Raw genomic sequence first — 17451 nt, 5'->3', positions numbered from 1 at the left:
TTTTCTCCAAAAGCGCTTTTAGTTATTTTAAAAGCACTTCCAAACGAGCTCTAATAGTACATAATTCATTGGGTTACGCATGTTTTTTTAATTAATTTTAATTTTAACTTTATTTTATTGAGGCTAAGAAAACCTCAATTAGATTTTCGTCGTTAAGGTACTTTTGAGCACGATCTTAAGTTAATAATGCAAATATGTTGTCACAAACCCTACCATATAAACTAATTGTTTTGATAAGCCTAAACAACGACCTCCACAATGATATATATACAAGGCATGGTCCTAGATTCTTGATTAAGTTGTGGCAGGCGATGCAAGCTTCTTTTTAAGTACGAGATCACTTTAGTGGGGTTTAAAATCTGCACCCTTTAGGGCAAGAAAGTGAAAAAGTATCAGCAAAAGGAGTGTGATTATTGTCAAATTGACAATGCACCATCCATTTGGGTCAAATGATGCAAGCTATATGATCACATTTTACACTAAATTATGAGTTTAAGACCACAACTTAAAGATAGTTTAAGACCATATATAATCACAATGACCATTTTATATGTACTTAAGAAAGAGACTTGCTTAAACTCAAGTCGTGGAAACAGTCTTTTTGTAGAATAAGAATAAGTTTGCATGCGATAGACTTTCCCATTACCCTCGCAAAATGAAAAGTTTGTTGGCTTGAAGTCGCTCTATTAAAAACAAGCCTTGGTGCAACGAAAATGTTTATACTAACGATGTAATTTGTGTAAGCAATTACAAGTCCTTGAATAGAAGAGCATGCATGTTGGCATCGGGAAAGGGAAGATGATGAGGTTGGGGGCTCCAGCAGCATGGCGATGAGTCATGAGTCGTGAGCTAACATGGGTTGTGGGGGAGGTCCAATGGCCCGACAGGCTCACTTTTTTTCACTCACACGTTCGCCTAACTGCACAAAAGAGAGAGCCACTTCGATCCATTCGTCTTTTAGACCCCTTCAAAAATTGATATTGCCTTTCTCTTTGGCCCCCTTGACATCTCAATCATCCCTTCTCTTTAGCCCTAATAATAGAACTCTCGAGCTTTCAAATTATATATAGCTTTAGGTTATCTCCAACCGAAGGTTGGCCAGATGGCTCGTTTTAATCTTCTGACCTTCCAAGATATTAATATTTTAATGAACAATACATAGTCATATTTGCCTCCATCTCTAATCAAAGGCCAAAGGGATGGTTTTAGCCCTGTCACAAAAAACTGTCTCCAACCGAGGGCCAAATGGCCAAACATAATTTATTATTTAAAAACTACAACTTAAATATAAAACAAATTTTGTAAAATAGAAGTCCTATGTTGGTTAATGTTATTTAATGTTGTTTCATGTTACTTAATTTAATTTAATGTTGTATAATGGCTTAGGAAGTTAAAGGAAAAAAAATAGAATTTAAAAAATATATGAAACAAATTTTGTAAAATAGAAGTTGTAGGAAACAAAAAATAATTTAAAAAAAATATGAAACAAATTTTGTAAAAGAGAAGTTATAGGAAAAAAATTTAATTTAGAAAAAATATAAAACAAATTTTGTAAAAGAGAAGTTATAGGAAAAAAAATATAATTTTGAAAAAATATAAAACAAATTTTGTAAAATAGAAGTTATAGGAAAAAAAATTGTGTAACAAAAAAAAAATTGTAAAAATAAAAACAATGGCTTGCTGACGTCAGCTAGCCGTTGCATTTGAAATTTGGCCTAGAATTAGGAATGCTAGAATTTCTGGCCTAGCCCGGGGTTGGCTGACTTGGGCCAGCCGGTTGGCCCTTTTGCCCTTTCATATTCCATGGGGCCCACAAGCCCTCGGTTGAAAACGGTTTTCGGGCTATTTTCGGCTCTCTGGACCCTTCGGTTGAAGATGGCCTTATGACTTTGCATTTGATCTTTTATGAAAAGTTCATAGTTGGTCTTTGATTCATCATTTACTTACTAACTAATGAAGCTATTAATTTGGACACAAAAAATTGATGCACTTGTTGACACATTATCTAATACATATGAGGACTAAATATAATGGTAGTGCTCACCTTTATTAGAGTGTGCCAGTGAATGTCGCACTTATTAAAATGCTAGGACACATTATTAACATGTCGTCCAATAAAAATGAGACTCACATTCAATGGCATGACTCAGCTATATATATTAGAAAGTGTCAGTTTTGTGTCAAAATAGTTTTATTATTAACTAAAGGGTGGTGCTATTCACACCCATTTTTACTTTCCACACACACCTCTCAATTTTCGGTCGACAGATCGAATGAATTGAAGAGAATCAAATGAGAAATATTAATAGGGATGTAGGAGAAGTAAAAAGAGGTATGTTAATAGTATCACCTAACTACCTGCTCATATTATCTTAATTCTTGAGTTGAGTTTTCTTCCATATGATAGTGAAAAGTAAAAAAAAAAGACGAAGAATGTTAGGGAGACCATGTTTTTAGACTATATTTTGTATACTACATGACGTGGCGGATGATTGTTGGATTTTTTTCTTTAATGTCATATTTTGGAAGTATTTTTGAATAATTGAAAGCACTTTTGATGAAATTATTTTTGGAAGTGTTTTTTTTTTTTTTTTTTTCTTTTCAGAATTCACTTGCATTTTTACTAAGGATCAGTTCCAAAAGCACTTTCATGAAAATGTTTTTAATCATTTTAAAAACATTTTTAAATGAGCTCTTAAATAAAAAATGCAACCATCAACCGCCAAAGAATATCATAAAGAAGGGAAAATGTTCAATGGGAATACGATCCTATACCCAGAGATTTCATGCATGCATGCATGCACATTTTTTCACAACAAAAGAAATCCTCGTATGGCTGCTAAATTAAAGCATACCATATTTTTTTATTTAGTTAGTATGGTACGACCCCGCGAAGCATCTACATCTATAAGGTCTTATATATTCGCATTGACCTGTTAATATATGCTGCTACAAAAATGATTAGTCAGTCCAGTTTTGTCATTAGCTAATCAATCGATTTAACACGATGATGAATAATTAATGGCCAAAATGTAAGATTAAGTGAATGGTTGATCAGCTAATGATTTGGATGATCGTATATATGTCGATGAGAAGGGAATATAACAGAAGGTGGGAAGTTCATGATTGATAAGCATCAATCGCATTCACGTACCTAAAATATCATGACTGAAAATACAGTATCGTGTCAAGAAAAAGTAGGCACCTTTTGGCTCTGGTTACCCACCCTAAAATTCCTCACGATCACAATTAACATAAAATATTGAAGATCCTCTTTCTTTCATCATAGAATTGCTTGGTCTGGTTCGACCCAAGAACACAAATTTGAACAGAGAAAAATGTTGAATAGGGAAGGTAGTACCTGCTAGCCCAACGGATGTTGGAGTGTTATCATAACAAACGCTTCAACACCAAATCACGTGTTCGACAAAAGAAACACACTTGATCACGTGATGAAAGAGAAATAGATGTAGCATGATTACGTGCGAGAAGCTCTTGCTAAGTGGATGAGCTCGATTGGACTTCGTTGGGTAAATGTTTGAGGATGTGATGGTCAAAATTAATCTGATATGAAACAATCAATTTTTTATCAAAATTGCGAAGTCCTTGCCAAGGTACTGTGATATCGCTTTGATTGATTCTCTGAGTTTTGTTTGAAACGGACCAGATTTTGTCGCCTTTAACCGCAATCCACAAGTGCGGAATCTTACTATTGCCTAGCTAGGTTAAAGTTCAGTTCCAAGGGTAAAGCTGCTAGGGCATTGCGTTTTAAATTATTTACTGATCGTCGCATGATTAACTTGGAATATCGTAACTTTGCATCTCCGTTTCGTGCAAGTCATTTTCATAAATTAGATGAACTTTTTCTATTCACACACCTTTCGCTTCTACTTTGAAAGAAAAGAGCAACCAGAACCAGGACCAAAGAAACCAGAAAGTAGATATGGAAAGAAGATAGAAGGTTGTCCACGTCATTGAAGAAGCTCTACCACATGAATGCCGCCGCGTGTGCGAACCCATGTCGGGTTAACCTAAACATGTCATGCGGTCAATTCCTAACCCACCCTTCACATTCGCCTCCCGCCTCCCGTCTCCCGCCGGCCCCAATGCCCTCGGATCCAACTACAACACATATTTCACGATCAACCTCTCTCACCTCCGCCGTATACGCTTCCACACCCGTGTGCCTCCCTTGCCTGTCTGTATTTTTTGAAAAATATAGAATACTTTAAAAGGGTTTTTCTTCTTTTAAATTAGCCTAGACGACTGGCAAGAATTTAAATAATAATAATAATAATCTCGTAACATAAATAATATGGTTAAGATAGCGAAAGCTTTGAAATCACCTGCACGTCGGAAGTTAAAAGATGCTTTTATGCATTGAAATAAAATCAACAGACAATTATAAAATGTAAAGTTTTGGGGAGATGGTCGAGCAAAACTCGTAATTTAAACACCATAGATAAACTTAATCATATATTAACAAAGAAAGTTGGCCACGATTAACAATCATTTGTTGGTCACACTTTTTTTTTAAGAAGCAATATAGTATTGGTTCTAGAAGACTTGCAATTTTTAAGTGATATAATATTGATTCATTTTTTCTTCACATTTTATATACAACATCGTTTTGTAGAGTATCCCATTTTTACTCTTTAACCATCCATTTATATACTTATTAAAAGTTTTTTTTTTTCTTTAAAAGGGGACTACTGGTGGCAAATCACTATTATCCATCTCTTTCAGACTTGAATAAGAGGCTAATTAGGAATTGCACCCTACCTGTCACGATCAATGTTATGTGTTATGAGGCTGGTATCCTCTATGGAAGTATAACTTATTAAAAGTATTTCATTTATATTAGTTTCTTAAATTTGTACTCTACATTTGAATGGGATCATTTAATCTATCTATTTAAGTATAATAGAAAAAAAAATATTCGAACAAAATTATAGAGATAAGACACGCTGCTTTAAACATGGCCCTAATAAGAGGAGAGATCTTTGTGTGTCTAGAATACGAGGTAGTTTTCAGTGTGCAAAGAACACGGCTCGGTGCACCAAGTATAATATTACAATTAGTTGGAAACTTGAAGAAAAAACATAATTCAACCAATTGTGTTGTGATACTTTGCGTACCTGACCGTATTCCCAGCACACTAAGAGATTTCTCCTGAAATACAGACCAATACATCACGTTTCCTATGATAAATGGGAGAATTCTTTTTTCAAGTGTTAATCCACTTGTGTTATAAAACTTGGTGTACCGCGTTGCGTCTATCCATTTGTATTATAACAATATCTAAATTTTCTTAATCAAATTATTATTATAATTAAAAAGAAATTAAAAAAGAAATCTGCATATATACGCCCCCGTGTATGTATCGTTATCTACTCTGTTCTCTCTGTCGGCCTATATATACTCCCTCCAAAGTTACTACAACCCAATCCTCCCTTTGAAAAATCACTGCCTCTCTTCCGTCCTCTCTCTCTCTACTTTCTCTCTCTGGGTTCATCAGCAGTATCAGAACCTGAGATAACACACTGATCGAGCGCAGCCAACACCAGCTGCGCAGAGTATCCTTCCCACTCCCATTTCGTTAACTAACGGTTCTATTTCCTCTTCCCATTTTGCCCTCCCCTCTTCTTCAATTCACATCCAAATGCCATCCCACCTCTACTAGATCTGAACACCGAAAGTGCCAGTAGTAATTAAGCACCGCCCGTTTCACTCGCGCGCACTCCCAACAGCCAATCAAAAATGATTTCGTGGCACGACCTTTACAAAGTCTTGACGGCGGTGGTGCCGCTGTACGTGGCCATGATCTTAGCCTACGGCTCCGTCCGGTGGTGGAAGATCTTCTCCCCCGACCAGTGCTCCGGCATCAACCGCTTCGTCGCGATATTCGCCGTCCCCTTGCTCTCCTTCCACTTCATCTCCACCAACGACCCCTACACCATGAACTTCCGGTTCATCGCCGCCGACACCCTCCAGAAAATCATCATGCTCTTTGCCCTCGGCCTCTGGACCAACTTCACCCGCAACGGCAGCCTCGAGTGGATGATTACCATTTTCTCCCTCTCTACTCTCCCCAACACTCTCGTCATGGGGATTCCACTGTTAATCGCCATGTACGGCCATAAAATCCCGGAATCCGGCAGCCTCATGGTGCAGGTTGTGGTGCTGCAGTGCATCATCTGGTACACTCTCCTCCTCTTCCTCTTCGAGTACCGTGGCGCCAAGCTTCTAATCATGGAGCAGTTCCCGGAAACCGCCGCCTCCATCGTCTCCTTCAAAGTCGACTCCGACGTCGTCTCGCTCGACGGTCGCGATTTTCTCGAGACCGACGCCGAAATCGGCGACGACGGAAAGCTACACGTCAAAGTCCGGAAGTCCAACGCATCAAGGCGGTCGCTCTCCGCAATGACCCCTCGGCCGTCGAACCTCACCGGCGCCGAGATTTACAGCCTGAGCTCCTCCCGAAACCCGACGCCGAGAGGCTCCAATTTCAACCCCTCCGATTTTTACTCCATGATGGGAGTCCAAGGGTTCAACACCCGGCACTCCAATTTCGGACCCGCCGACTTGTATTCGGTTCAGTCCTCCCGCGGCCCGACTCCACGACCCTCCAATTTCGAGGAGAATTGCGCCGCTCAGAACGTTACGTCTCCGCGGTTTGGGTTTTATCCCGCGCAGACGGTACCCGCGTCGTACCCGGCCCCTAATCCGGAGTTCTCAGCACCCATAGCTAAAAGTAACAGCAAAAATCAGCAGCCGCCGCAGCCCCAAGTGGAGGCGCCACCGGTTTCGAATAGTGCTATTGCTAAAACGAATAGTCATCACGATGCTAAAGAGCTCCACATGTTTGTATGGAGCTCCAGCGCGTCCCCGGTTTCCGATGGCGGTGGGCTTCATGTTTTTGGCGGGAACGATTTCAGTGCGGCCGAGCAATCTGGACGGTCCGATCAGGGCGCCAAGGAGATAAGAATGATTGTTGCTGATCACCCCCAAAACGGAGAAAACAAAGGTAACTAACTTGTAATTTTCCCGGCAGAGGTAATAATCACACGTCATTTTTCCGTCTTACAACCTCTTGTTTATTTTTATTTGTCGAATTAAATAAATTAAACGAAAACGATTGACGGATTAGGAGTACTGTCGTTATCATTTCTTTAATGCAATGTTTTTTTTCCCAATTCAATCTAATTTAATTTTTACCCTGACTATGATTGTGCAGCGGCAGTTCCGGAGAGTGCGCCTACGGCGGAGGGGTACGGCGGGGAAGCGTTTAGCTTCGGCGGGAGGGGTGGCGAGGGAGAGGAAGCTGAGAGGGAAAGAGCGGGACCCACAGGGCTTACTAAGCTGGGGTCAAACTCCACTACGGAGCTGCACCCAAAGGGCGGCGGACTTGGTGATCTCCATGAGTCAAGTGTCGGAAAGCAAATGCCGCCCGCGAGCGTTATGACCCGTCTGATCTTGATCATGGTATGGCGGAAGCTTATCCGCAATCCCAACACGTATTCGAGCCTCATTGGTCTCATCTGGTCTCTCATCGCTTTCCGGTGAGACAACTTTATCCAGTTTTATTAATTTTGTTTTCGATATGTTTGTTACAAACATTTTTGTTTCTCTTTAAAATTTATGATTTGAATTATTTGATTTGTAGGTGGCATGTGGCGATGCCAAAAATAGTAGAAAAGTCCATTTCCATACTCTCTGATGCTGGGCTTGGAATGGCTATGTTCAGCTTAGGTAAGTCAATTTGTTTCTTAATTACCGTACTCTTCAAATTAATCAAGCTATTATCTTTAACAAATTGTTATTAGCGCTACAAAATATTTCTTATGCATTCCTCTCTTTATTACGCCTCTGTCTAGTGTGAGTAAGCTATCGACTAGCCTAGGCACTTGGGAGGCACGCCTGAGGCGTTGTCGATGGTCCACCCGGAGAGCAAATTTGCAGTATTGAATTTAGTTCAAGTAACATCTTCTTCTACAAAAACTCGTGATTGACATTTCTAGTTAGATTATGAAAAACAAACTTTAGAGTTGAAGTTCAATATATTATGGAAGTAGGTAGATATTGTTAGAATAATATCGAGGAAACTTTAACGAAAAGTTCACAGTACTGTTCATTTGAACAAAAAATCATATTTTTATACTAAAAAGTCAATATTGTTACTATTCACTTTATCATTTATTTTGTCTTTATCGTTAAAATTCAAAGTTTTCAAATCATTTTCATTAGTTTTCCTTAATGTCTAACGTCAATTACGCATTTGTTACAATGTCATTTCAATTACAAATAAGTTTTATGGGTGTGGATACTCCGTACTCTGACGAGTCACAACCAATCAGTGGTTCTTACAGCTGCTTGTTTGCTCAGAAGAAAATAGAAGTTGAAAGGGTGTAGTTTTAGTGGACTTTAAACGGGTATTTTGACCACCCGACATGTGGGTCAGATCTTGCGGTCCAGGGTCGGTGGACATTGGTTGTGACAGATGCCCGATTCGGTCCAAATTTGTGAAAGTTGTTAAAAGTTTGAAATAACCAGCTGAAATCCAAATTAAAATAAATTATGTATTTAAATTATAGAACTTTAACGAAAAAATTTCTGATAATATTCACTTTAATAAAGAATCACATTTTTACATTAAAAGGTCAATAAAGTACTATTCATTTTACCTTTTATTTTGTCATTATCGTTAATATTCAAAGTTTTCAGATTATTTTCATTAGTTTTCCTTTTAAATTATATATTTTGGTTTACGAATGATTTTAACATTTTTTTTGTCGAAAATACGATCTAGTACACTAAATATTATGATATTTAATGTAGCAAACAGTGTTCGAAACACATTGAAAAATCCCTACTTGATTAGTTTTTCCTACTTTTTATGTATTTTATATTTAATTTGCAGAATAAATCACTGATTATTTGATTGTTGCTGGTGTGATAACAATGGCAGGTCTTTTCATGGCGCTTCAGCCCAAGATAATAGCCTGTGGGAACTCAGTTGCCGGATTTGCAATGGCAGTAAGGTTCCTCACTGGCCCCGCCGTCATGGCTGCCGCCTCCATTGCTGTTGGCCTCCGTGGCACCCTCCTCCACTTAGCTATTGTCCAGGTACTTTTAAATTACCCATCATACCCTTTATTTATAATTAATATATACTTACTTAACATTGTTAATCCATGTGTGGCAAATGTAGGCTGCTCTTCCTCAAGGAATTGTTCCCTTTGTATTTGCCAAGGAGTACAATGTTCATCCAGCCATTCTTAGCACTGCGTAAGTGACAAAAAATTTTGCGCTTGTTTGAAAATATTTTTATAATGACTGAAACGAAATACGAACAGTTAACATAATATGGTCATAGATCTTAGGTTGTAACTTGATCATGAGCGAATTTGTTGATGTTGCACCCACGAAGTATGGAAAGTGCCAAACATTGGGAACTAAACTTTTTTTTTTTTTTATATATAAATATTTTTGATTTCCAAGAGCACTTTAAGTGATTTTAAAAAAAAAAAAAAAAAAAAAACTCCAATTATGTGTTTTTTTGTAGGAAATACTTCAAGTGTTTTTGTACTAAGGATTGGTTCTAAAAATGTTTACTAAGATTGGTTCTAAAAACATTTTTATAAAAAATGTTTTCAGCAATTTTAAAAGTATTTCTAAACGAGTTATATTTTAAACTTAGTTCGTTTCTTATCTTGAACTTAATTTGTTTATATTTTAACTAATTAATTAATTAAATAATTTACTGCAGGGTTATTTTCGGAATGTTGATAGCTTTGCCAATTACTTTGGTCTACTACATTCTTCTGGGATTGTAAATGTTGTTGTCACAGAAGCACATATGGAGATACACAAAGCTAGGAAAACGAAGAAGAGGCTTCAAATCGTATGTTCGTGGCCGTGCATATATGATCAAAATGTGTCACACTTTGAAACCGACGACGATTTTCTGGCAGAGAAAAAGTTTAGCTAGCTAGATTAAGTACGATGGAGAACGAAAAATCCACCGAGGTTGGAATGTGTTTTAATCCAAATTTTGGGAGCAAATTAATAGATTTTGACTTTATGTAATTAAGAAAAAGCCCTGTTTTTAAGGACTATGCTCCCATGAGAGGCCAAAGTGTGTCTAAATTTGCGGGAGAGCTTGTTGGGAGGGAGCAAAACGCAGAAGAGGAAAAGAAGGAAGAAAAGCAGATGATTTATTACTTAATTAATCAATTTCGCTTCGTTGCGTTACGCATTTGTTGTTGTTTAAAGTGATGAGATTATTTCAGGCAAAATTCGTCTTTTACTATATAAAAGAAGTGGCGGTTGAAATTAGTTCATGAATACATGGACGACAAAGGGTTAGGGGACAAAATTACTAAACATTGATTTATTTTTTAATATTTTTTCTGGTGTAGTTTTCTTAATTTTGTTCTCAGATATGGTTTTGAGGTGTTGTCCGTGGAATGTGGATCGAAATTTTTTTGCATTTGTCGTGTTCCTTGGTGTTACTTAAAAAGAAATTAATTGGTTAAGCCTATGCACTTTTGCATTTGAAGAACTTAATCGTCTTGTTATTTAGTTGTTAATATGAAGATTCAGGATAAAAGACACAGTTTTTATTTGCAATATATAAATTGCAGGAAATTAAATCAGGAGTGCTAAAAACTCAATGATCTCTCAGGTATCGTTTGATACGTGGGACGGGACGGAACAGAGTGGGACAAGGCGTTCCGTCCCACGTTTGGTGCGCCTAAAACGGGTGGAACGAGCTGTTCCACGGAACGAGTTTTGGGTGAATTTTCGTTCCACCTCACCCCCCTGAAACACAAAATTATAACCTCTCCGTCTCCTTCTTCTTCCTCCTTGTTTCCATCCGAGGGCATCTTTGCTCCTGCTCCGTTCCGTTCCGTCCTGTCTCGTTCCATTCCGTTCCGTCCCGTCTGCATAACAAACGATACCTCAATTATCTTCTTAAAATTTTATTTATTTAATTACTCGTAAAATTTCGTTCTTAATTATTTTAAAATCACTTTTAAATTAATTGCAATTTCTCACTTACACGCCTCTACTAGATTTAAAGCAATGAAAGCAACTTGTGGTTCTGCGAAGACTTTAACCACTTGGGGTTAGAGGACATGTCTCTCTACCAAGCGAGATAAAGAAAAAGCGTAAAGGTAGATAAGCAGGAGTCAAAAGCAAATTTATGCTTAGGTTACTTTTTAGCTTTTTGCTTTTCGGTTTTGATGCAGGCACACCAAGTCACCAAGCCCACAACCCTACCCTACTTTTTAGTTTTCATATAGGCCCATAGGCCCACTAGCCAGTGGCGTGCTGGTCAGCACAATAATTTTATTTTTATTTTTTAAGCAATGATAGCACGTGATGGGTGCCAATCAATTTTTATGTCATTCATTCAGAATGATCACGGGACATGATCATCACCTCCATGAGTAGTCGGTGGTGATCGATCATCAGACGTCAATTCGAATCTTAACTGAGTGGTTGAATCGATCCTTCACCCGATTGCTGCCCGTACGGATTTTGTGTTGAAACTTCACAGTTGGATAATTAAGAAACTTTGCAAAACGCAAATAGTTTTTGTTACATAAATGTCAATATTTAAACTAGGGTACAAAATGACGTTAAAAACGTGTGTTAAATTACCTCTTGTTGGTAATGAGCGAGATTGTTAGGCATTTTATTGGATATAATGTTTGTATTTTCTCTTAAAGGGATGAGCTTGTTCTCCAGTTGCAAATAACGTATCTTCAATGTAAGATTTTCATAATCGGAATTATTTAATCTTCATTTGAAGATTATCCCTACAAAAAATTCGTTTGAATCAAAGATCGTATAGTTATTTAAATATATCAAATAAATTAATCGTATAGGTATCAAGTAGCATATTCTTGATGAATTGTTGATTTATTTGATATAGTTAGATAATTAAACAATTTCCTATTCACATAATTGTTTGTAAGGATGTTATTTAATGAAAATTAAGAAATTGAACAATGAATTATGAAAATTCTACAATGAAGACACAATAATTGCAAGTGTGGATTGAGTTCATTCCTAAAAAAAGTGAAGTGCAAGCATTATCGTATTTTATTTACCAAGACAGAAGATTAGTTGATTCAAGGGACTAATGGAAAAAAGAACCTGCATTAGCTTTTGTGCGTATATAAATCAGCCAATTAACTTAAGGCGGTAATTATCTATTTTTTTATAGTAAAAGCGATATTCTACACTAATTTACACTTGGAGAAAAATGAAAGATTTTAAACTCAAAACACAGTAGATTGAAGGGAAATACTCTAATTATCAACAGAATTCATCATTTGTAAGTTAAGGCAGTTTTCAAGTTACCAATTAACTTAATCAATGTTAATCCGTCGACAAGTTGGCAAATTTTATGATTAGACATGAGGGCAAAGGGGAACCCCCGTATCCCAAGATTTGAAGTAAGGAGGGGGTGTGTAGTTTTGAGAGGGAACACACGTACACACTACTCAGTGTCAGGTGTTAACATTTTTAGCCTTAATTTAATTAGTATCCCCGTAAAGAAAGTAAAATGTAAGGAGTCAAAGAACAAAATTAGGCAGTAAAACACGAAAGAGGGAAGAAATTAAAGACCAAAATGTTCGACGATCGATTCGATCAGTAGGCCAACAAGAAAACGAAAGCGACGGCAGTCGTGCATGCATGTTGGAGGTTGCAAATTGGCGAGTTACGGAACGGCGGACTCAGCCTTAACATGCAGATGGGTTCGCTCTCACATGCGATTGTAGCCACAATCCAACAAATGCAATTAAGCAGGTAGCTCTCACCCCCACGTGTGCACTGTGTTTTCAACCTCACGATCTTTTCAATAACACAAGAGTTCATGATTTGTATTCAAATTTCAAATTACATGGAGACGTTTTGTGAGAAAACTCTTGCGATTGTCGTGTCGTATAAATTGGCAAAATGCAAGTTGAAAGATAATTTATCGGTGTATATTTGTTACTAACCTTCCTAAAATCTTGACACTTTCTAACTCACTATCCCGTTTTAGTAGCTATTGCTTGTTAATGGCTAAATGGTTAATGATATCCCCAAATTCAATTAATTATTGATCATTATTTTTAATATAAGGCCCTACCCTACCTTTTAACTTGTTGCATTTGGAAATGCTAGGGTTTCATGTTATTAAATCAATTAATATTATACCAAAAATATTCAATGTAAACCCTAAACCCTTTCTTTTACTTGTTGGACTTGAAATGCTAGGGTTTCATGTTGGTGAAAATGTTGACATGCGGCAAACAACATTAACTTCCGTAAAGAAAGTCTTAAACATTAATCTTGAGATTATGCATTGGAGAAAGACTTACATAAAGAAGTTTCAGTTTAGTAATACAACGTTACGTGTGACAATGTATTATTAAAACAGAATGTTACGGTAACGATAAATTCATTATATATAAATCGCTCTAATGCATTAGACTGTACATGGCATGCATGCATGGCGCTAGTATGATTGATTGATGTGGACTAATTCTCATGGGCATGGCGATTAAGTGGCGACCATCGTACAGTTCCCGCTTGCAAACACGTGGCCAAAGTGGCGGGGGTCGATGCTCATGTGGATGCCCATACCTTGTTCATGTGGAGCTGCAGCCTGGAAAGCTAGCTTAAACTGTTCAAACAGCGATTGCAGCCAAACATGCCATTACTGTCAATTATTGATCGAATTGCTCAATGTGGCCAAGTAGATAAAAGATATATATAATCCAAGCAAGGTAGGGACGGTTTGGGAACCAAGTTCCTCTAAGGCTTTTGGACTTTGTTGTTGCAACTTTTCTCTGGATACAAAAGGGAATGGACCCCGACGTGACACGAACCACACTCATATATACATATAGTTAAGTAGCTATAAGAGTCAAGGTCCTACCATTTTACGACTCTTTGCTTTGTAAAGGGATCCAACCCAACTTTGTGTGGATGAAAAAAATACATGGAAGGGAATTATATAATATTTAAGAGTCCCCACGATATGGCAGCAGTTGAATTATGAGGTCCTTTGTCCTAAAAGTCCAGGCCTTTTGAAGTTTGAACTTATCTCAATCTATATGTGCATATATCTTTTTGCAGCTAACGAAAAGAAGCCTCTGCATTTGCAATGCATGATTGATAGTCTGCTGCAGCTAATTATATTCGGTACTTTGGTCGTACACAAATGCCGTCAGCTTGCACTTCACACACTTCGATCGGTGCATGGTTCATGGTTGACAAACTAAAAGATATAGCTCACCACGATCATCTCAGTCTATACAGAAAACTCTACTTAGATAAGGTTTTTAACGACTATTTTCATAAATAATGTTCCTTAGACTCAAAAAATAATCACATGTTGCTAACACGCTCTTTAATATAGATGAATGCGCCATAACTAATTGTAATATATTTGTACTTGGACGTATTAGAACATAGATTATGTAAGGATTAATGGGTGATTAGGTTGGATTGAAGATGAGTAGGGTACACCATCAAGAAATATGGTATGTCCTCGTGCGTGTGGCTTCATTCTTGAGCATCCATGGGGGCCATGCTACCCTTCTGGTCCTAAGTCCTGCAGGCACACCACCTCATGATACAAAAACAAATCTCTGAAATATGGAATTATGATTAAATACTGCGTGACTTAATCGGTTCCTAGCAATATATACCCCCAATTTCATAACCAAAATTTATTCAGGTGGAAAATTTTCAGTAACATAAAAATAATATACCCAAACCCAACCATCATTCGTTAGCTTTTTCATTGATTATATGATAAGATAATGTTTGTGTGTGTGTGTGTGCATGAATCGATAGATATCAGAAGAAATGTTGCGCAAGTTGGAGAATTGGCTAGGTTTTGGACCAAAACATTAAAGGCGTGGTGCAGATGAAAATAAATACATAGGAACAAAAATGGATCATCAAAAGATGGAGAGAGCAAGAGAGGAGGTGGTCATGCCGTCGTGGTCAGTGTAGGGTGAACAACGAACACGAAAGCCAAAGAGATGGACCAGCTGCGGCTTTGGGACCATTATTTGTTTGACTGTTGAGAGCGATCGAGAGAGACATTGCATGTAATAGAAACTTTGTTCGTCCAATCGAATGAGATACAATAATATTCATAAAATTAAATTCAATATTAATTAAAAATTTTAATAACAAAAATGATTAAATCCTTTCTAAAATCATGCAAAAATTAATACCAAATAAGAAATTTTAATTTTCTTCCCTCAAATTTGAATTATGAAATATGATATGCGCTTTTTTATTTTTGCAAAATAAATTTTTATTTTTAGTTTTAAATATTTGTACGTTCTAAATTAAAAAAAATGGTACATTTTACATATATATATATATATATATAACAAAGTGGTACATTTTCTTTATGAAATGCTACTACATTGTAAAAAAATTATGGATACACATAAAAGTTTAAAATATGGGCACAGAAAAAAGAAAAGAATATATATAGGTAGAAATTAAAACTAAAAAGAAAATTGGTACATATTAAAAAAATGGTTGCAAATTAAAAAAAGGGTACAAATTAAAAGTAGAAATATACAATACAAAATTTAACTATAAATATAAATATGTCAAGTGTAACGTTTCTAACACTAAATGAATCTTTTTGAAAATGGTTGAATAATTTTTAATTTAAATAATTTATTATATATTGAAATAATGGCGTAAAAAAAAACCAAATGACGTTTCGGAAAATGAAATACAAGAACAAGGAATGAAAATCTGATTTCTCCTATATCTGATTTGGAAAATGAAGTTTTCTTGCAACCAATGCACCACATTAATAGCATAATTTGTTCGATAGACTGTTGACTTGTGACTAGAGACATACTTGCATCATGTGAATGGTCCCATGTTCCTCTCTTGATTAGCCATTTTTTCTTCTTTTCTCCCTTTGTATATATGAATTCATATATCCTCTATCTCCTTTCAATTAATTTAGTTAGACCAAGAATTCCATAAATCAATACTCGTATAACGAGGAAATGTCGAGCTCTGTCAAAGCAAACTTCACTTTAAGTTGTGTGATTAATGTACAGACACTTTAACCTACTTAATTCATTGCTTTATTTTTGTTTCAAAAGAAAGAACGTCAAAAGCATATAATATTTATTTTGTAACTAAATTAAGAAGATATTATAAAAAATTTCGACCCCTGCACAAACAAGGATAAAATTTTAGTCAAACATTTACTAATTAAAGTCGAAGTATACATGTAAAAAACGCTTCTTCATTTGAAAGTAAAACATATTTATCGTATAAATTATATAATTGGAATCATTTGATCTCTTAATCTTCATTTAAAGATTATCTTTACAAAAAATCTTTAAAATCTGATATTGTTTCATCATCTAAATGTATTATTGTCACATCCCGCCCCGGGGCGGATCGCTTTCCCGGCCCGCTCTACCACCGTAGCACGATATTGTCCGCTTTGGGCCCCAACCACGCCTTCACTGTTTTGTTTTTGGAAACTCACGAGCAACTTCCCAGTGGGTCACCCATCATGGGATTGCTCTAGCCTCCTTCTCGCTTAACTTCGGAGTTCCAATGGAACCCGAAGCCAGTGAGCTCCCAAAAGGCCTCGTGCTAGGTAGGGATGAGAATATACATTTAAGGATCACTCCCCTGGGCGATGTGGGATGTCACAATCCACCCCCCTTAGGGGCCCGACGTCCTCGTCGGCACACATGCAACCAGGGTTAGGCTCTTATACCAAATTATCACATCCCGCCCCGGGGCGGATCACTTCCCGGGCCCGCTCCACCACCGTAGCACGATATTGTCCGCTTTGGGCCCCAACCACGCCCTCACGGTTTTGTTTTTGGGAACTCACGAGCAACTTCCCAGTGGGTCACCCATCATGGGATTGCTCTAGCCCCCTTCTCAATTAACTTCGGAGTTCCAATGGAACCCGAAGCCAGTGAGCTCCCAAAAGGCCTCGTGCTAGGTAGGGATGAGAATATACATTTAAGGATCACTCCCCTAGGCGATGTGGGATGTCACAATTATGTAGTATATATACCATTGATTTATTTGATACATTTGGATAACTAAACGATATCGGATTTGAATAATTTTTTGTATGGATGATTTTTAAATGAAGATTATGAGAATAAACAGTTCTAATTATGAAATTTCTACGGTGGTCATACGTTATTTGCAAGTGGAAGAATGAGCTAATTTACAGGGCAAACACCTTTACATATGTTTACACATGTTTCCAAAGAATAGGATTCCTAAGAAAGAACAGATTACATTAACCTACAAAATATCATGGAGTAAAATGTCATCTGCACCCTGCCAAAACAAAATAAATAGGTAAGCAAAATGTGAGCTGCGTGGTGGGCTGGAAAATATTAGCCCAATTGTTAAATG

The 17451-nt window shown here is 37.0% G+C and overlaps 1 protein-coding gene across 1 annotated transcript; it reads left to right on the top strand.

Annotated features, from left to right (window-relative positions):
• Positions 1-5441: 5441 nt before the first annotated feature.
• On the top strand, positions 5442-10500 carry LOC137736727 (auxin efflux carrier component 3-like). The gene is made up of 6 exons (XM_068475967.1): positions 5442-7027; positions 7238-7562; positions 7667-7752; positions 8969-9126; positions 9212-9288; positions 9770-10500. The coding sequence occupies exons 1-6, from the start codon at positions 5761-5763 to the stop codon at positions 9834-9836; spliced, it is 1980 nt and encodes a 659-aa protein (XP_068332068.1). The 5' UTR covers positions 5442-5760; the 3' UTR covers positions 9837-10500.
• Positions 10501-17451: the final 6951 nt, after the last annotated feature.

This window comes from Pyrus communis, chromosome 6, assembly GCF_963583255.1.
Source record: "Pyrus communis chromosome 6, drPyrComm1.1, whole genome shotgun sequence".
Lineage (NCBI taxonomy): Eukaryota > Viridiplantae > Streptophyta > Magnoliopsida > Rosales > Rosaceae > Pyrus > Pyrus communis.
This window is presented reverse-complemented; position numbering and strand designations above follow the sequence as displayed.